The sequence below is a fragment of the Mastigoproctus giganteus genome, chromosome 4, assembly GCF_048544385.1.
Source record: "Mastigoproctus giganteus isolate SK-2022 chromosome 4, ASM4854438v1, whole genome shotgun sequence".
In the NCBI taxonomy this organism is placed as follows: Eukaryota; Metazoa; Arthropoda; class Arachnida; order Uropygi; family Thelyphonidae; genus Mastigoproctus; species Mastigoproctus giganteus.
Window position 1 is genome coordinate 132,994,387 of NC_143578.1, and position 22,514 is coordinate 133,016,900.

Consider the following 22,514-nt stretch of genomic DNA (forward strand, 5'->3'; position numbering starts at 1 on the left):
CCATTGGTTTTAAATTAATCTTGATTTCAACCAGAGAGGAACCGATTGTTGGAACATGTTTCTGTCTGATATTGTGGAAATGGGTAGTTTGAATATTAGCATTATCAAAGACATACGATGCAAAAAAGCAAGCTTATGCAGCATCAGCCAAAAAAAAAAAAAAAAAACACTTCCCATTTCACTCATCTATTCACTTCAAATGCTTGTCCAGCTAAAAAAATAAATCGAATTTAAGCAATCAATTTCCACAGTCTGTTCCAGCAATCAACTACTTGCTGGTTAAAGGCAAATTTCTGCACGTCTATTCTACAACATTCTTTCCTAATCTATGCCCCCTCAGATTCTTAATCTGAGCAAGAGGAAGAATCCCATCAGCACTGAGCTTGCTCAACCCATTCAAGGGCTTATACACCTCAATCAGATCACCTCGCATGTGCCTAGTCTCCAGGCACTGCAATTTGCAAAACTTAAGCCTATCTTGGTAAGCTCACCCCTTTGTTCTTCTCACCAATCTTGTTGCTCTTCTTTGTACTCATTCTAGCAACTCTACATCCTTCCTAAAATGAAGCCTCTCGAGGTCTGTACACAGTATTCAAGTTGTGCCTTATTTAAATTGCCTTATATATTTAACAGCTTGGACAAATTCTTAGAAAAAATGGGCAAATGAAGTTCTGGTGTGTTTTTTTTTTTTTTTTTTTTTTTTTTGTTTTGGATGTGCTGTAACAAGCAAAGCTTTATATAGCACCAGCTTTCAAGTTAGTTTCATGTTATTATATTGGAAACGTGAGTTGCCAATATAATAATTTCCAGAATGTTCAGCCAGTTTCATAATATGATCAAATAAAGCTTATTACAATTTAAAATATTATTACAATAGGCCCTTGATTTAACGGACTAATTGGGAGAAGGGGGTGTCCACTATTGCCGAAGGTCTGTTAAATCGAATGTATTTTAAAAACATATATTAATAACGAACTTATAACGTACATCCTGTACATTGTAAGTTTGTAAAAAGTTATTATAATGTACATTGAGTAATTTATACACACCACTAAAACATCTGTTAATAATATAAAAATAAATTTACCACAGGAACCAAACTTTATTTTAAACATGTCAAAAACTATACAATGTAACTAATGGAGTGTTTCCACCACTTTTTTTTTCATAAAGCTCACACAAAGTTGTTTTCAAGTGAACATTGGTTTATTCATTTAAAATCAATTTTAGAGGGGAAAAAATACTTTAAAATTCTTAAACTCCATTGAATAAAAAATATACAAAAAAAAAATATATATATATATATATATATATATGTTAAAAAAGATACTTAAAAAGTAAGAGATTACCTCAATCTTTTTCATGGAATGCTTCCAGTCAATTCTCTCTCATATGTGACAAATAAAATAAGATGAAAAAAGGTGAAAAAAAATGAATTAATGAATTCCCTCACAGATACGACCAAATCTAATGCGCAGTGGAATCGAAAGCCAAGAGGCCCAAACCCGATCCCGAAACATATCAAACCACCGCAGCAAGACCTGCGGTGGTTTGATGTGTTTCGAACCCTGTAGCTCTGGATTTTTTACTAAAAAGATACATAATATTCCATATTAATATTAACTTAATTGAAAGAATCACAATTTTCAGAGTCAGAAACAACTGTTATATGGAGGGAGAGGTGTTAATTCCTTGCTGGTAGAGGGTTCTGGTAAAACAGGCCCAGTTGATGAAGTGGCCTTGAAGAAATCATCAAGCTTCAGTTGCCTTATACCTGGGTGCTGCTTCCTTATGACAGTAGATTGAAATTCTCTAAAATGTTCATAGTAAGGAAGTACATCAGGGTCTGATGATTATTCAATATAATGTTTGTCTTATAACAGACAATTTAGGATAAAGTGCAACTGATTCTTCGTCTTTGTCATCATCCTCTTGTTTTCCATGAAGAACATTTTCCACAATCTCTACCACAGAAAAAATTTGATAGCCCAGATCACCTTCATCATTTTCGAGCCACTGTTCCACATCATTCTCAGTTGCATTTCTGTTGCCAGCCCTCAGAAGAGTGTCCCGAAAATTAGACACCACAACTTCCTCAAAGTCCATTTCAGGTTCTACGTCATACAACAACTTCTAGGCGCCTCCATAGCCAGGTGGGAAGGAGCAGCAGTGCGTAGCACACGCTTCTTGATTAGACCAGGGTTCGAGCCCGTCACCACCAAATACGGAGGATGCAGAAAGGTCAAGGGAATGACCACTGCATATTCCCGGAGCAATATGGCCTTAGTTGCTAATGCTCCTAAAAATCAAAACAACATCAACAACAACAACTTCTTCCAAGCATTGGCCAAGGTTTTCTTCATATCTTTCCAGGCAGCTGCTAAGTTGAAGATTGTTGTATACATGTAAATTTTGCAGTGTCCTGGCGCCTCTTGTATCTTTTTCTGCATCTTCTATTTCTTCCAAAAACTTCTTATACAATCTCTTACATGCAACGCTAATACCGTGATCCATCAGCTATATCAGTGAAGTAGTGTTAGGAGGCAGAAAAACACATTTAATTCTCCCATCCCTGCTAACTAGCCTCTCAGCATTAGGGTGAGCAGGTGCATTATTTAGCAGTAAAGCAAGCCTTTATTTCACGAGAAGGAATTTTTAGCACATCTGTCTGATAGCGTTGCACATCAGGAATAAAATGATTAAAGAACCAGTCACAGAAAATATCCAGTGTACACCAAACATTTTTTGAGTGGAAATATATCACCAGTAACTGGTTCATTAAATCCTTTAAAGCAAGAGGTTTTTTTGCTTTACCAACTATCATAGGCTTAAGCCAATGCAAGCCATCAGCATTTGCACAAAATAAAACTGAAATTCGCTCTTTATTTAGCTTACAACCAGGGGTGCTTGTTTCATGCTTGTAAGCTTGGGTATTTTCAGGAACAGCAAGATAAAAAAGCCCAGTCTTGTCAGCATTATAAAGCTGTGATAAAATGAGGCTCTCATTTTTAATGAGGTTATTTAGATATTTTCTGAAAGCTTCAACTTGTTCTTCACCTGCACCTAAAGATTCACCACAGGTTCTTTTATTAACAATGCTGTGGCACTTTCGAAAATGCCACAGCCATCCATCACTCCCGTGAAATTTTAGGCCTATATGCTTTGAAAGCCTTTCAGCAGCTGACTTTAACTCAACACCTCTAACAACAAGACCACTTGAGCACTGCTGAACAAATCACTTGTACACTGCTTCCTCTAGGTCAGGGGTCAGCAACCTTTTTGAGTGAAGAGCAATTTTTGATCTAATTATAAAAAAGAGAGAATCCAAAGAGCCACACTTCAGTTCAAGCACGGGGGGAGGGGGAGTTTTCGAATAGAGTGGAAAGGTGTTTTATTAAATATATATATTTTTTGAAATATTATTTATTAATAATATTTCTAATTAATGTGACTTTTGCTGCTGAACTTCTTGAGCGAGTCTCTCAGCATCAGGGAAGTATGCAGTAATTTTCATCTTTAATCATGCTGACAGACTCTCATTGTTCAGATGGTTTCTGAGAAAATATTCTCAGTTTTTGGTTCGGCGAATATTTGCCCACAGAAATTCGCCGAACCAAAAACTGAGAATATTTTCAAATTTATATACGTATCTGGTAAGCTACACCACACATCGAACACAATTTGGTCTTGCTTTTTCAACTCATCTATTGGCATCCATTTATGTAAAATTGCAAGGGCAGCCTTTTGCTTCTCCAAATGCTCAATTTCAGTTTTAAAGCATTTTAGTCTTGCACTCCACATGTCCTTGGGTGCCTCCATAGCCAGGTGGGCAAGAGCAACAGTGCATAGCACGCACTTCTTGATTAGACCAGGGTTTGAGACCGTGCCCACCAAATACGGAGGATGCGGAAAGGTCAGGGAATGACCTTTCCGTATATCCCCGGAGCAATATGACCTTAGTTACTAATGCTCCTAAAAACCAAATAACAACAAACATGTCCTTGATTTTTAAGTCCTCTAACTCCATTTTAAACTTTGCTTCATGTGGGCTAAAAGTTAAAGAGCCGCAGGTTGCCAATCCCTGCTCTAGGTTTTTATCTTCAGCTACTTTCATATGTTTTCTACTACTAACTGTAGAAGTAGCCTTGGAACAACCATCTACACTGTATTTTAATGCAAACTCCTTAAGTTTTTTTTTTATTTTTACGAATGTCTGAAACTGTTGCTTTTTGACTCTATAAATCTCACACATGTGTGAAATGGTTACACTACCTTCAAGCTTCTCAATCAGTTCTAATTTATCCGCTTCAATCAGCTCTCAATCAGCTTTACTTCTTTATCCCACGAGGCCATAATGACAGACAGATGTTACGCATTTATTATAAAATATGTAAAAATCACAATTACATAAAATGCAAAAACAACAGAATAGGACGAACTGCACCAGAAGGCTGATAGTGTTGATGCACACCGCTAATCAATCTCCCTCCCTCATCTAGATGATGTAACCCTGAGCCCAACCTTTTAGTGTGCTCTATTCACGGGGGAAAAATAAAAAAAATAAAGTTCTAAATTTTTCCTTTAGGACAGAAATTTTTTGTCCATTAAATCGAGGGCCTATTGCAGTGGTTTTCAACTGGGGTGCCGCAACAACATTGCAAGGGTGCCACATAATTTGGGTTTTAAGTTACTTAAACTTTTTTTTTATTTTTATATATTTATTTCATTATGAAAAGGTGTATGACATCTATTTAAAATTTTTGGTGATCTATAATTGATGTTTATTCAGTACCTCTATATAAAGAATAAAATTATTATATATATACAGGGTGTCTCAAAAATATTGGTACAAATTAGGGGAGGTAGGTAACATCTAAAGGAATGTGAATCGCATAGGAACCCATATCCGGAAATGTCACGGGAAAGTAATAGCAGAGGCACAAGAAGCAGAAATGACACAAGACAGTAATTAGTGGCACACATTTATTTGACATAATATTAACAATGGAGTACGAGATGGATGCATTTCATGATGTTACAACTGCTCGAAGGTTCCACCATGAGACACAATGCATGTGTGACACCAACGCAGCATGGATTGGCGGACACGGTCGAACACACATGTAGTTTCTTTGACAGTAGCAGCAGCGCAGACGAGTCTCGCCACAAGATACATTTCCATCTCCACAGGCGATTCATATACGATAGATTTGAGGGCCCCCCACAGAAAAAAATCAAGGCTCATTAAATCAGGTGAGCGTGGGGGGGGCCAGGCAACGGATCCACCACAGCCAATCCATCAACGCCCAAAACGCCTGTTCAAATGGTCACGAACACACCTTCCATAATGGGCAGGCACCCCATCATGTTGAAACCAAATGTTGCATCTCACATTTGCTGGAACATTGTCAAGTAACCCTGGTAGAACTTGTTCAAGAAAGAGCTGATATTTAGTGGAGTTCATACGGGATGGTAACAGGTATGGGCTGACTAAGCAGTCACCGATCATACCTGCCCACACATTTATTGCAAAGCGATGTTGTGCCGCATGAGGGTGCACACCGTGTGGGTTGTCGTGAGCCCACACATGAGCATTGTGCTGATTGAATAAGCCTTCCCAAGTGAAATAAGCCTCATCCGTGAACAAAACATAGGCTGGAAAATTCAAGTCTTGAACACTTTCTTTGGAGATGAAATTTGCTTTGGAAAATTCAAGTCTTGAACACTGAGCCCTTTGGAGATGAAAGGGGTGTAAGGAATCGTGGTGCCAGACATGCTGTACACTGCAACGAGACACTCCTAAGTCAGAGGCAGTGACATGTATGCTGGTAGTAGGATTATTCTGGACGGCATTCAACACACTTTCTTCCATGGCGGGAGTTCGCGTCGAACGTGGTCTGCCCACACTACTCCTGTTACCTCTAAATGACCTATAATCGCACAAATTTTGATGTACACGTGCAAACAAATAGTGGTCCGGTACATGTCTGTCTGGGAAGCGTTCTCCATAAATTCGTTGAGCGGCTTATCCATTGCCCTCTGCTAATCCATACACTAGGTGCATGTCTGCCAGCTCACAGTTCGTATATCGATGCATGCTCTTCATGCGGCGACTACTACTTGAATGAGTAAACCAGAAATTTTCCCTCTCGCAAACTGATGAACAGCGCCGTGTACCGACTTACTGTGACGTTTCCGGTTATGGGTTCCTATGCGATTCACATTCCTTTAGATGTTACCTACCTCCCCTAAACGGCGCCTCCATAGCCAGGTGGGAAGGAGCAGCAGTGCGTAGCACACGCTTCTTGATTAGACCGAGGTTCGAGCCTGTCACCACCAAATACGGAGGATGCGTAAGGGTCAGGGAATGGCTACCGCATATTCCTGGAGCAATATGGCCTTAGTTGCTAATGCTCCTAAAAACCAAAAAACAAAACAAAACAAAACCTCCCCTAAACGTTTGTACCAATATTTTTGAGACACCCTGTATATATATAATTTGTATTATGAATTGCAATTTTGTTTATAGTTATATTATTGTAATAAATATCTTATAACATACTTTTTTTAATATTAGACACGCACGCATGCATGAGCGCACGCACACACACAGAATCAGATCGAATGGGCAGAAAATTGAGTGGGGTGCCACAAAATAAAATAAATTACTTAGGGGGTGCCATTATTAAAAAAAAGGTTGAATACCACTAGCCCGCTGTATAGTATAAAGTATTATAGTAAAATACTCACCCTATCAACATTCCAAAAGATGCTAAGACATAGAACGATCCTAACCAGTAGAAAAGTTCTCTTGATCTAGCAAGCTGTAAAGCCATAATCCTTTCTCTCATTTGGTTCTGCATGTGAATCTGGCGTTCCAACTAAATACGCAACAGAAAAACAAGATAAGATTAGAAATTAGCTGAAGTACTCTAGGCGCAAACTCAGTGTTATCATGGGCTTTATGAAAGGTTGAAAAGTAGGGTGGATGCCCTAGAAGGAATTAAAATGGGGCCCATCAAGCTCTAAGCTGCCTGCCTCCATGCCAGAGCACACTTGTGCATCAGGCAACACAGCAACAATCTCAAGGCAGAATGCACTGGTCCCATAGTACTTATTGTTAGTGAATCTACCGTTGGAGAAATGGAAAACATATTATGCAATAAAGATAGGTGGAACAGGACCTGGGTATGTCTGTCGGAGGCAAAAGTAGGTGACATTGTAGAGTAGATGTCATCTTTCAAGGGAACAAAAGGTGATACTATTATACATGTTGGCACTAATGATATTAAGAATAGCAGATCTGTATTACAAACAGCTATATACAGAGAAACAGAGTGGGCCAGAAAATCAGAATGTCCTTAACTTTCCAGGTATTGATTGGAACTTGTAGGTTAGTTACTCACACACTAGCAAGACTTTTTTGAGGATATTACCGAATAACTGTTTTCTACAGCAGCATGTTGGAGAGGCAACAAGCAGCAGCAATATTCTTTATCTGGTTATCGGCAGCAATTCTTCCTGTATTAAGAATCTGCAGTTAAGACTCAGTGGGTGCCAGTAATCACAATGTACTAATCTGGAATTTAATTAAAACATAATTACTGTCAAGGATAAAAGGAAAGGAGTTTTTACATAACGGTGACTACAGTGGTCTCAGACAGTTTTTAAATTCTATGCAGAGGGACCAACTGATGATGTTACCAACAACAAATTCAAAATGGGAAGCATTCAGGGAAATAATCAGAAGCTACTCGGCTTTTCATACCAACTAAGAAATACTGTTCAAAGGCTTAGACCTAAATGGATGTCAGATGAACTGATGAGACTTGTATTACAGAAGGAAAATGTGTGGGATGCATATCAGGTGATACAAAAGCCTATGGTATATATTAATTAATCTGGAATCAAGTAACAATAACATTAGACAATCTAAAGTAGATTATGAGAAGACTGAGGCAAAGAAAAGTAGCAAAGACTTCTTTGCTTATATTAACAGTAGAAGGAAGGGATCGGATCACATTGGTCAACTCGATGTCAGTGGTCTAAATGTTGATGATCCTTCTCAGGTTGACAACAAACTGAAAAGGTATTTTGCATTTATATTCACACAAAGAATTGTTTAGAGAAAGGACTGCCAGAAGATTGTAAAACTCTAACAGGGAGCTAATGATTGTTATAATCAGGAGGAAAATGGAAGAGAAATTGTTGAAGCTAAACATAAAAGCAAGAGAGGCCGCAAAGGTGGTAACCTAACCCTTAGTCATAATTATGAGAGCATACTTGGATTCAAGGGACTGAACATGTGCAAATGTATTCCCAATTCGCAAAGGAGCTCAAAGGATGACATGAGTAATTACAGACCTGTTAGTGTAATGTCTGTTCCTGGTAAAAATAATGGAGTCATTGGTTAAAGAAGTAATGCGAACCATATAGACAAGATTGCAATTATACGGTAGTCAGCATGGTTAAGAGGCAGTCTTGTCTGACCAATCTGAAAGGATACTATGATACAGTAACCAAGAAACTGGAGGCTAAAAATAATTTCGATATCATATAAATTAGGATTCCAGGAAGGCTTTTGATACTTTGCACATTAGCAATATGATGCAAGAAAGTAAACTTATACTTAAAGTAAACCCATTTTACCCATCCATTCACTCCAAAACTTTGTCGAGTTCTTTCTTGAATTTCTTTAAGCTATCAACTTCCACAACAGATGGAAGTTTGTTCGAGCAATCAACTACCTGCTGGCTAGAGGCAAATTTCTCCAAATCTGTTCTACAGCTGTCTTTCCTCAATTTGAGTTTATGCCCCCCCTCATATTCGTAATCGGAGCAAGAGGAAGATCCCATCTACATTGAGCCTTCTCAAACCACTCAAGACCTTATACACCTCAATCAGATCACCTTGCAGATGCCTAGTCTCCACCTCTGTTTGCGGCTACTGTTAATCTAATAATCTGTGAAACCCCCAATCTAGCAGTTTTCTGACTCACCTAACACTGCCTCGATAGCATCAGCAAATATTCTTGCACCCTTTCTATTTAATTGTATCCCATTGCTGTAGAAGCAGTCTCTTCTGTTAAAACAAACACAGACCACACTGAGAAAAATTCTACCCCATGAGCCTTGCATAATCTCTCCAGGGCTGAACTCACTGGCAAGGCTCTTATTAGCATTAGTAGAAGCATATGATGCAAGAAAGCAAGCTTATGCAGCATCAGCCAAAAAAGAAAAAAAAAAAAAAACACTCCCATTTCACCCCTCTGTTCATTCGAAATACCTGTCCAGCTGAGCCTTAAATTTATTTAGGCTATCAACTTCCACAACAAGGGATGGAAGTCTGTTCCACCAACCAACTACCCACTGGCTAAAGGATAGTTGAGGCTATCCTACATTTGTCTTTCCTCAATTTGAATTTATGCCCTCTCAGGTGATTATTCTGAGCAAGAGGAAGAATCCCATCAGCATTGAGCATGCTCAAACCATTCAAGGCATTATATACCTCTATGAGATCACCTTGCCATTGGCTAGTCTCCAGACACTGTAATTTGCAAAACTTAGCCTTTCTTCGTAAGAGCAACCCTTTGTTCCATTCACTAATCTTGTTACCCTTCTCTGTACTCGCTCCAGCAGCTCTACATCCTTCTTGAAATGAGGCTTCCAGACCTGTATACAGTACTCAAGGTGTGGCCTGACCATTGCCTTATACAAAGGAATAATCACCTCCTTATTCCTGCTAGAAAAATTCCTGTATATCATTGACAAGACACCATAAGCTACTCTTGCAGCTCGTCTGCACTGCTCAGAAAACTTCATATCTGCCTGCACAATTACTCCCAGATCCTTTTCATTCTCTACCACTGTCAGTGTATTAGGGAAAAACCCTAATATTATAATCTTTGATGTACCTGTGTCGGTAATAGAAAAAGAATTCATGATGGATATCTACTTCAAAAACTTGTAACAATGAAATGATAATTGATGAATTTGCTGCTGAATTCCTGCTGAAAAGAGCAACAAAAAACAAAAGGAATGGACAACTCAACATAATTGCAGAAATTACACCAAAAATTTGGAAGGTATTGCAGGGATAACAGCGAATCTATGCTGGCTGGACCAGTCATAGATTTAGGGAACACTTTCCTATCCAAAGTTGCTTTAACTGCCATAAATATGGTCACATTGCCAGAGACTGCAGTCAGAAAGAACCTGTTTGTGGTCACTGTGCAGTAACTGGCCATGATTACAAAAATAAGTCTCAGCAGCCAAAATGTGCTACCTGCAAGGCAGCATGGCTGATTGACTATACACATAGTATCAGGGATGATAAATGCCCCAGTTATAAAAAAATGGCAAAACTTATTCAATCTAGGACCAACTATGGACCAGATTGAAAACGTAAATGTGAATAGGGCTCTAAATCTCGTCCAATTGAGATGTGACAAAAAAGAGAATCCAAAGAGCCACACCTTAGCTCAAGCTGGGGGGAGTTTAAGAAACAGAATAGAGTGGAAAGGTGTTTTATTAAAAAACTATATATTTTTAAATATTATTTATTATGAATGAAAAAACATAACAAACATTCTATTAGGTACAAATTAATGTGGCTTTTGCTGCTTTACTTCTTGAGCAAATCTCTCAACATCAGGTGAGTATGCTATAATTTATCTTTAAGCATGCTGAGAGACTCTCATTGTTCAGACAGTTTCTTGATTTATTTTTAATATAGTTCGTGTTCAAAAATATTTGCCCGCAGAAATATGTCCAACTAAAAACTGAGAGAAGTCCAAACGCAAATATTTTCAAATTTATATACTTGTCCAGTAAGCTACTCTACACATCGAGCACAATTTGGTCTTGCTTTTTCAACTCATCTATTGCCGTCCATTTGTGTAGAATTGCAAGGGCAGCCTTTTTCCTTTCCAAATCCCCAATTTCAGTTTTAAGGCATTTTAGTCTTGCACTCCACATGTCCTTGATTTTTAAGTCTAACTCCATTTCAAATTGTGCTTGATGTGGGCTACAAGTTAAAGAGCTGCAGTTACATGTTCAAAGGGCCACAGGTTGCCGACCCATGCCATATGGTAATCACAGCACGGATTTATTAAAGGAAGGTCATACCTCACCAATCTGATTAGTTACTATGAGGTTTTTACAAAGCATTAGCATTAGTAGAGGCATATGATGCAAGAAAGCAAGCTTATGCAGCATCAGCCAAAAAAAAAAAAAAAAAAACCACTTCCACTTCACCCCTCTGTTCGTTCGAAATACCTGTCCAGCTGAGCCTTAAACTTATTTAGGCTATCAACTTCCACGACAAGGGATGGAAGTCTGTTCCACCAACCAACCACCCGCTGGCTAAAGGCAAATTTCCGCACGTCTATCCTACATCTGTCTTTCCTCAATTTGAATTTATGCCCTCTCAGGTGGTTATTCTGAGCAAGAGGAAGAATCCCATCAGTATTGAGCATGCTCAAACCATTCAAGGCTTTATACACCTCTATCAGATCACCTCGCTGGTGCCTAGTCTCCAGACACTGTAATTTGCAAAACTTAAGCCTTTCTTCGTAAGAGCACCCCTTTGTTCCATTCACTAATCTTGTTGCCCTTCTCTGTACTCGTTCCAGCAACTTTACATCCTTCTTGAAATGAGGCCTCCAGGCCTGTATACAGTACTCTAGGTGTGGCCTGACCATTACCTTATACAAGGGAATAATCACCTCCTTATCCCTGCTAGAAAAATTCCTATATATCATTGACAATACACCATGAGCTACTCTCACAGCCCGTCTGCAATGCTGAGAGAACTTCATATCTGCCTGCACAACCACCCCCAGGTCCCTTTCATTCTCTACCACTGTCAGTGTAGTACCACAGAGTTGATACGTTGCTCTGGGGTTGCTATTTCCCATATGTAATACTTTACATTTGTCAATGTTAAACTTCCATTTGCCACCTCTCAGCCCATCTGCTCAACCTTTCCAGATCCTGTTGCAGCAGCATAGTGTCAGTAGTGTCCTTGACAACCCTGCCTACCTTTGTATCGTCTGCAAACTTGGACATTAAGCTTGATATACCATCATCAATATCATTTATAAATACAGAAAACAATAATGGACCCAACACTGAGCCCTGAGGGACTCCACTAATAACATTAGTCCACGACGAGCAGTGTCCATTGATTACCACTCTCTGTCTTCTCTCCCTCAGCCATCCCTTTATCCACAGCAGCAATTTGCCTCCAATGTCACACTGCTCCAATTTGTGCAGCAGTCTTCCATGTGCAACAGTATCAAAAGCCTTTCTAAGATCCAAGTATATAATATCAAAATTATTCCCTGCATCCAGTTCCTTTGTGACTGCATCATAGTATCCAATCATATTGGTCAGGCAAGACTTCCCCTTAACAAAACCATGCTGTGTCCAAGCTATAACTGAAGTCTTGTCTAAATGATCCTGCAGTGCTTCTTTAACTAGTGCCTCCATTAAATTTCCTGGAACAGAAGTTAAACTCACAGGTCTATAATTACTTGTGTCAGCCTTTGATACTCCTTTGTGAATTGGGGTCACATTTGCACATCTCCAGTCTGTGGGTACCTCCCCTGAGTCCAAGGAAGCTCTCATAATTATGGCTAAGGGTTTGCTTACTTCCTCTGCTGCCTCCTTTAATATAACTGGATAGATCCCATCCACCCCAGGTGCCTTTCTTGTGTTTATCTTCAACAATTTCTCCTCTACTTTACTCTCATTTATTACAAGATTCTCTAGCTTACTGCTAGAGTTAAATACACCTCTGGCATTCCCCTCACTAAATAACTCCTCATGTGTGAATGTCGATGCAAAATATTCATTTAGTTTGTTAGCTACCTGAGCAGGATCATCAACAGTTGACCCATCAATATCAAGTGGACCAATCTGATTCATCCCCTTCCTTCTAGAGTTTACATAAGTAAAGAACTCTTTGCTGTTTTTCTTTGCATCCCTTGCCAAAGATTTCTCGTAATCTGCCTTCGCCTGCCTAACCTCCTTTGTAACTTGGTTACAGATCAACTTGTATCTATCATAGGCTTCTGTGTCATGTGTTAATTTGTATGTATCCCATGCATGTTTCTTCTCTGCCATATGCCTCATTAGTTCATCTGACATCCATTTAGGCCTAAACCTTGAACAATATTTCTTAGTTGGTATGTAAAGCCTAGTAGGTTCCAAGATAAGTTCTTTGAATGCTTCCCATTTTGAATTTGCTGTTGGTAACATCATCAGTTGGTCCCACTGTATAGTAGTAGTAGTAGTAGTAGTAGTAGTAGTAGTGGCACTTGATGCAAGAAAGCAAGTGTAGGAGCTTATGCAGCATCAGCCAAAAAAAAAAAAAAAAAAATCACACCATACCCTCCAAATGCCTGTCCAGTTCCTCCTTAAATTTATTTAACCTATCAACTTCCACAACGACAGATGGAAGTTTGTTCCAGCAATTAACCACCCGCTGGCTAAAGGCAAATTTCCGTACATCTATTCTACATCTATCCTTTCTTAATTTGAACTTATGTCCCCGTAGGTTCGTATTCTGAACAAGTGGGAGGATCCCATCAGAATTCAGCGTGCTCAACCCATTCAAGGCCTTATAGACCTCAATCAGATCACCGCGCAGGTGCCTGATTGAGGCACCTGCCTCAATCAGTGTTTAAATTCTGATATAGAATTTAAACACTGTCTCAGACCATCGTAGTCGCCTTTACGAAAGCAAAAACCCTTCCCTTTACCCCTGATGGTAGTTACCTCTTTGAGTAAATCCCACTTCAGCACACTGTGATCACTGCCACCTAGTGGTTCCTTTATCTGCAGATTCTTAATGCATGAAGAATCACTACTGATAATCAAATCAAGAGTATTACTCCCTCTAGTTGCCTCCCGAACATGCTGATGTAGAAAACAATCATCCAATAAATCCACAAAAGCCTTGCTAGTGTGCGACTGACCAGCCCCCAAATTCCAGTCAATATCTGGGAAATTAAAATCTCCCATTATAAGACTCTCTGATTTACTGGCCCACTCTATTTCCCAGTACAGTTTCTTATTATACTCATCAGAGTCATTATGCCTATAGCACACTTCTACTCTCAATTTTGATCTCCTAATGCTTATGTCACACCAAACTGACTCGACACTGCACTGTCCAGCGAAGTCCACTTGCTTCACTTCCTTGGATTTTATGTATTTCTTAACTAATAGCATAACCCCTCCTCCCTTCCTATCCAGTCTATCGTTTCTGCAGACGTTGTACTCCCCAAATTCCAGTTCTGCATTCCTTATATCTGTGTGACACCACGTCTCTGATATCCCAACAATATCTGCGTTTGATGTTTTGAGCAATACCTCAAATTCATCAAATTTATTTACTAAACTCCTAGCATTGGTGTACACACAAGTATACATGCACCTGTTCCTATTCTTGCTACCCTAACAGAACCCATGTGTTTACTTGTACCGCAATGACTCCCAGCAGTCTCTGAAATATCCTGCATCTTGTTTTTCAGGCTTCTGCTCATTCCAATAGAAGCAGTGCAAGAATCTCTTTCACCTCTGCCAGTGGCTACTGTTAATCTATTCGTCTTTGTCTCCCCCCAAGCTAGCAGTTTTCCGACCCACCTAACACTGCCTCGATAGCATCAGCAAATATTCTTGCAATATAACTGGATAGTTCCCATCCACCCCCGGGTGCCTTTTTTATGTTTATCCTCAACAATTTCTCGTCCACTTTCCTCTCAGTTATTACAAAATCATCTAGCTCACTGCCAGAGTTTACTTCACCTCTGGTATTCTCCTTCCTGAATAACTCCTCATGTGTGAATGTAGATGCAAAATACTAGTCTAGTTTGTTAGCCACCTAAGCAGGATCCTCAACTGTTGAACCATCAATATCCAGTTGACCAATCTGATTTATCCCTTTCCTTCTAGAGTTTACATAGGTAAAGAACTCTTTTCTGTTTTTCTTTGCATCCTTTGCCAAGGATTTCTCATAATCTGCCTTTGCCTGCCTAATCTCCTTTGTGACTTGGTTACAGACCAGCTTATATCTATCATAGACTTCCATGTCACCCATTAATTTATATGTATCCCATGCATTTTTCTTCTCTGCCATATGTCTCATTAGTTCTTCTGACATCCATTTAGTCCTAAACCTTGAACAATATTTCTTAGTTGGTAAGTAAAGCCTAGTAGCTTCCATGATAAAGTTCTTTGAATGCTTCCTATTTTGAATTTGCTGTTGGTAATATCATCAGTTGGTCCCACTGCATAGAATTTAAATACTGTCTCAGATCATCGTAGTTGCCTCTACGAAAGCAAAACCCTTCCCTTTATGCCTGATGGAAGTTACCTCTTTCAGTAAATCCCACTTCAGCACACTGTGATCACTGCCACCTAGTGGTTCATTTATCTGCAGATTTGTAATGCATGAAGAATCACTACTGATAATCAGATCAAGAGTATTACTCCCTCTAGTTGCCTCCCGAACATGCTGATGTAGAAAACAATCATCCAATAAATCCACAAAAGCCTTGCTAGTGTGGGAGTGACCAACCCACAAATTCCAGTCAATATCTGGGAAATTGAAATCCCCCATTATAAGACTCTGATTTACTGGCCCACTCTATTTCCCTGTACAGTTTCTTATTATACTCATCAGAGTCATTAGGCCTATAGCACACTCCTACTCTCAATTTTGATCTTCCAATGCTTATGTCACACCAAACTGACTCGACACTGCACTGTACAGCAATGTTGACTGGCTTCACTTCCTTGGATTTTATGTGTTTCTTAACGAAGAGCATAACCCCTCCTCCCTTCCTATCCTTTCTGTATACATTGTACTCCCCAAATTCCAGTTCTGCATTCCTTATATCTGTGTTACACCACGTCTCTAATATCCCAACAATATCTGCCTTTGATGTTTTCAGCAATACCTCAAATTCATCAAATTTATTTACCAAACTCCTAGCATTGGTGTACACACAAGTATACATGCACCTGTTCCTATTCTTGCTATCCTAACAGAACCCATGTGTTTACTTGTACTGCAGTGACTTCCAGCAGTGTCTGAAATACCCTGCATCTTGTTTTTCAGGCTACTGCTCATTTCAATAGAAGCAGTGCAAGAATCACATTAAACAATTAGACTTTACACCAGCTGGTATTCAAATAAACAAATTCCAATCCTGCAACTAAAACACTTTATTTATAATAAAATAAAATACAAGCGTATAAAATGAAATTAAATGAAATAAAATAAAATATACAGTAGTCTAAAACTGATGTGATTTAATTTACAATAAAATACAAAAAATATAAAATATATATATATAAAAAATATAAAATTCTCCTTTCTCAACAGCATATTTCTGCTGTGTGACACATCCTTAAATAGCGGATCCACGGCACTCGTGGATCTGCTACTCGTGGACCATTTATGCACCGGAACCGGAAATGGCTCGGGAGCACGCTAGCTGAAACCGTTCATCTTGCCCAAGAACCACGGTTTCAAAGAGGGGATGTAAGCGTACACCCTTGTCTCTATTAATGGAATTGCTAGCTGCCCCAGTATGTAAACTCTCAAGCCATTTACGGTCCCAGAACCCCTGTGCATGATCCGTGATGACAGCATCCTCCGGGGAGATTTGATGTTGCTTCTCCCAGAAATGTTCTTCCACGGCAGACTTCCCATAGTTTGCGGACTTTATTGCATTCATATGCTCCCCCAGACGGTCTTTCAGTCGTCGCCCCGTCTCACCTACATAACATGCCCCACAATCCGGGCATTTAAATGCCCGGATTGTGGGGTGTTTTATTTTATTAACTGTTTTTATCGCTTTTATCATATTTTATATATATATTTTATATTTTTTGTATTTTATTGTAAATTAAATCACATCAGTTTTAGACTACTATATATTTTATTTTATTTCATTTAATTTCATTTTATACGCTCGTATTTTATTGTAAATAAAGTGTTTAAGTTGCAGGATTGGAATTTGTTTATTTGAATATCGGCTGGTGTAAAGTCTAATTGTTTAATATGAATTGTCCCAGCCTTGTAGGCCTATTTAGAGAAGTGCAAGAATCACTTTCACCTCTGCCAGTGGCTACTGTTAATCTATTAGTCCTTGTATCCCTCCCCCCCAAGCTAGCAGTTTTCTGACCCATCTAACACTGCCTCGGTAGCATCAGCAAATATTCTTGCACCCTTTCTATTTAAGTGTATCCCATCCCTGTAGAAGCAGTCTCTCCTGTTAACAAGTACAGACCAGGCTGAAAAAAATTCTACCCCTTGAGCCTTGCACAATCTTTGCAGGGCTGAATTGGTTGACAAGGCTCTCATCATATACTCCCTCCTATCGTGTCTGGGCAGAATTGCAGACACTTTCAAATTCAGCCCTAATTCACGGCTTTTTTTTAACAGTGACCTGTACTTGTTAAGTAATTCCGCCAGTCTCCTACTCTTAATATCATTAGTGCCAACGTGTACAACTATATCACCTTTTGTGCCCTTAAAAGATGAAAACCGCTCTACAACGTCATCAACCTTTGCCCATGGCAGACATACCCTGGTCCTGTTCCACCTATCCTTTTTACATAGCATGTTCCCCGTTTCCCTGACAATAGTCACCAACAACTACTAACAAAGGACTGGATGCAAAGAATAATCTTGACATTACATACTTAGATTTCAGTAAAGCTTTTGATACTGTACCACATAATTGTATAAATTACAGCATGATATTAGGGGAAGTTACTACTGTGGATAAAGAGATGGTTAAATAGCAGTAGACGAAAAGTGGTTATAAAAGGTCAAGGTTTTTTATAGACTAATGCACTGAGTGGGGTTCTGCAATGTTGTTGGGCCCATACTGTTTTTAATATTTATTAATGATACTAACATAGATATTTCAAGGCTGATGACTAAGTTTGCTGATGATACAAAGGTGGAACAGTGGTAAAAGACAGTAATCAGGATATGCTACTTCAAGACGATAAACAAAGCAAAACTTCTTAAAAGTGGCACCTAAGGTTTAACATTAATAAATGCAATATGCTCATCCAGGTAACAGCAACTACAGAATAAATATCATTTGATATGTTGTTTTGGGAGTTATGAATATGATTAATTGTACAGTTTGATAAACAATTCTCTGAACAGTACAAACAACCAGAATAGCACATATGGTTCTCTAAGTGATATACAGGAACTTTGCCAGAACGGACAAAGTAGTATTTATCCTCTTTATAAGTCAATGGTTAGGCCATATCTGGAATAGTGCATACAGGTTTAGAAATCCCATTTTAAGGATGACACAGATGTTGGAAAGAGTACAGAGAAGCCAACAAGATTAGTTGGAGGCACAAGAATATTCTAAGAAGAAAACGGGGTTCTGCGAAGTGAAGTTCTGGAAACTAGGCATCTACATGGTGACCTAATTGAAATGTAAGGCTTTGAGAGGTTAAGTAAACTAAATGCTGATGGCATCTTTACCCTTTCATATGAAACACATAAGGGGACAAATTTAAACTGGGAAACGATGACTGAGGTGCAGAGGTGTGGAAATTCACATTCGGGCAAAGAGATATCAACTGCTGAAATAAACTTCCACATAGTACTGTGGAGGTAGATAGTTGAATAAATTTAAGGATTTCGACAAATTATTGGAAGGAATGGGGAAACAATTTTTTCTTGGCTGGTACTGTATAAACTTTGCTTTCTTCCATCATGTTGTTAATACTAATATAGAGGCCAATTTAATTATTATTTTAATCACAACAGAGCTTCTTGCTCTTATCCATAATTTTATTATTCTATAGAAAAGCATAATCCACAGAACTGATTTACATGTTGATTTACTGACAAAATGAATAACTCACAGGTGATAAACTTTACTTTCCTTCTTTGAAATGAATCTTAATTTACAGGGATTTAAAAATTTCTTTAGTCATCAAAGGAATCAAACCCAGATCTCTCAAAGATCTGGGTTTGATCTCTCAAACAAGTGGCCAAAGGCAGTACAACTAAGCAGTACAACTAAACTACCACAGAGGACAATACAGTCAGTCCTCGTATAACAAGTGTTTACACTACACGAATTTGATCATACACGATTTATAAATAGGAGAACGATATCTTATATAACACGAACCGAATTCACTTATGCACGATTCGCCTTTGTGTTTACAAGAAATGGCAGTCGAATGCGGAATCACCCCAACTGAACGCAACACGATAGGAATGAAGAGAAGATTCTGAAAATGTATTTGTTTTTTATATCAGTGAAGGGGAAACACATTTCACCATAATAACGTAAAAACCAACACAATTCCAGCTATCGGTATTATGGCAAATGCAATTAGATCGAGTTTACTACCAGTTTATAACAGATTCCACTAGCAGAAACACAACTGGAAATTGTTTTTATTGTTTTATGGTAGTAACCCCCAGAAATGTGCTTTAGTAAAATGTGAGGTGTTAATAGTGTATCTCTGCCTTTACAGTGTTGTTTATTCAGTTGCTACACGTGCGCAGCTTTGTTTATGTGTATCAAGCATGCCTCCTCATTTTGTAATTGTGCTTTATTCCCTAAAAATGAGTAAAATACTTAAAAGGTGTGAAAAGGAAGCATCCTTGTGAAGACACTGCAGATTCACAGAAAAAAAAACAAAAGCAATATCGATAAACAAAGGCGGACTGGGTCAAAAATTCTTACCCGGGAAAATTTATAGTGGCCTCATACTGTGGTTTATGGCCAAAATCACACCGGCCTCCGGCCCAACGGGGTTTCCCCGGTAAGGCTTATGGTCAGTCCGCCTCTGTCGATAGAGAAAAAATATGAAATTGTGAAATGCTTTGAGCGAAATGAAAGACCATGTGATATTGCACGTGTTACAGACCTAAATGAGGCAACACCGAGAATTAGAAAGAATGCAGAGAAAATAAAAACAACTTTCATAGTAGGAACAACTCAAAGTGTAATTAAAATCCATTAGATTAAGACACAAAGAATTGGAAGAGATGGAATGGCTGTCATCTGTTTGGATAGAAAATCAAACAAAAAAGTTTGCTTACGATAGAAGCAAAAGCATTAGCAATATTTTATTACGTAATAGTCGTAATAAAATACTTACGTATTACTTAAAATACTTAAGTAATTAAAATGCTTACGTATTTTATTACATATAATAATAAATAATCGTAATAAAATACTTACGTATTTTATTACAATTATTTATTGTGTTTGGTAATGTTTTGGTTACAAATGTGTGTGTTCAATCTTGGGTGGTCGGCACCTAACCCTATTTTTCCCATAGGGCCTGTTGTTTATATTGCACGGTTTTGCATTGCGCGAGGGTTTCTAGGAACACAACTATCGTGCTATACGAGGACTGACTGTATATTACACTCAAAACATGAGAACTCGGACAACAAAAATTTGCATGCAGTACATGAGGCACCATAATCCACTGCCAGATCACTGGTCTTATTTTCATTACAGAAACAGTCAACACCCAGCAATGTTTAAAAATATCTGACAGGTTAGACCAAAGACTGGGCTCAAATGCCAAGAATGATATTTCCAACAAGCCAAAGCAATTTCACACATATCTGCAGACAGTGATATCTGTGTTTGAAGACTGTCTTTTAGGGACTGTTTCCACTATGATCGCCAGACTTTACCTATCCTGATTTTTCTGTGGGAATATCTTATAGAGCAGATATCTATCTGTGTTCAACTTTATACAACAGATAAATGCCTTGTCATTCTTATTTTCCAAAGTCACCGGACTTTGGCATCTTCAACTTTCTCTCTCTCTCTCTCTCATAGCTGATATTGTACCCTCCTTCCATGATTTTCTAGGGCATCCTCATCTTCTCTTCCCTTGCAGTATCCACTCATATAAAATTTTAGGCCATCTCTTTTCATTCATGCATAGAAGAGGTTCAAAACCGTCTCAGGCTCCTTTATTTTCAGTTTGTTCTATATCTTCATCTGCATGCAACTCGAGCACTTTGACAAAGGTAGTCCATCTCTAAGGCCCTAAGCTTCTTTTTGTCCCCTTCTTTCAGTGTCCACACCACATTTGAAAAAAAAGTACCAATTCCACTGACTGATATGTTTTTTTTTTTTTTTGTTCTAAGGAAAATATTGCTGTACCACCATATGATACTGAGGGCACAAAGAATCTTCCTACTTTGATGAATTTGTGTGCTAACTTCCTCTTTCCCCAGTCCTTCCTTAGTTATAATACATTCAAGATATTTGAAGAAGTCAACAGGTTTTAGATGTATAGATTATGTAACTCCCAATTTGTCTTGATTCTTTGCTGTCCTTAGGAATTCCATTTTTGTAAAACTGATATAGAGGCCCACTGGTTATATGTAAGATGCAGTTTTCTTAACATGTATTCCAAAGAGCAGATGTATGTGAACAATCTTCACCGCATTGAAGTACTAAAGGACATCACAGAGTTAAATGCAGACATGCTTAACCACTTCACCAAAAATGTGTTGTCAGGTTCAAGACTGTTTAGCATAAAACTGCAGGCAGTTGAACATCTCTTATAACACTGTGTAAATTCATACATATTTACATGTCTTGTTCCCACAAACTAAACAAGGGATATGCAACTATACAGGTTCAGGGCCTGTATCATTATACAAATACACAAGGGAGAAGCACTCCCAATTTACAAACCACTTCTGAGGAGCACATGGAGTTCATATATAAGAACAGTACTATATAAGCATCACTATTTTCATTTTAAAATTAAGTATTAAAAAGAAAAGAAAATCAAAAATGAAAAATTTTACACAATCATATCAACATTTAAAAAATTTCCAATTGAACTTTTTTCATGTAGTGATGCCAAACAAACTATTGAATGTCCTCCTGGAATGCTTGTCTAAAACAACTGTCATTCAACACAGGTTGTTCTTATTTGGTTTTTAGGAGTATTAGCAATTAAGGCTATATTGCTCCGGGGATATGTGGTGGTCATTCCCTGACCTTTCCGCATCCTCTGTATTTGGTGGTCACGGGCTCGAACCCCGGTCTAATCAAGAAGCGTGTGCTACGCACTGCTGCTGCTCCTGCCCACCTGGCTACGGAGGTGCCTCAACACAGGTGCATTGGACAATGTAGATGAGTGGTCAAGAGAAAGAGTTTAGTAGCACATGCTCTTTCAGTGCACTGTGGTTCAAGCCTGAATTACTGCTAAATATGATTAACAATTGTATTCACAATTTACTGTTGACTCTACTGACCTGGTGGTCATGCTGGAGTATAAACAAGAACAAAACTGGCATAGTTTTCTTTGAAGCAGTTTATTTTTGGCACTAACTAGTTAGTTTGGCACTTAGATTTCTAAGATAATCCTCACAATAAATATATTTCAGAAATTTACATTTTCAAATATAAGTAAAGTTGTCAATTCTATACATTCATAGAATTGACAACTTTGGTAATTCAA

At 38.5% G+C, this 22,514-nt stretch overlaps 1 protein-coding gene across 2 annotated transcripts in view; it reads right to left on the reverse strand.

Annotated features, from left to right (window-relative positions):
• LOC150087071 (plasminogen receptor (KT)) overlaps positions 1 to 22,514 on the reverse strand; it is a 181,688-nt gene that overhangs the window by 111,652 nt on the left and 47,522 nt on the right. For both annotated transcript variants that reach the window (XM_090371794.1, XM_090371795.1), the window contains exon 3: positions 6,751 to 6,881. In XM_090371794.1, coding sequence (XP_090227920.1) covers positions 6,751 to 6,881 — 131 coding nt within the window. The remainder of the gene's footprint in view (positions 1 to 6,750; positions 6,882 to 22,514) is intronic.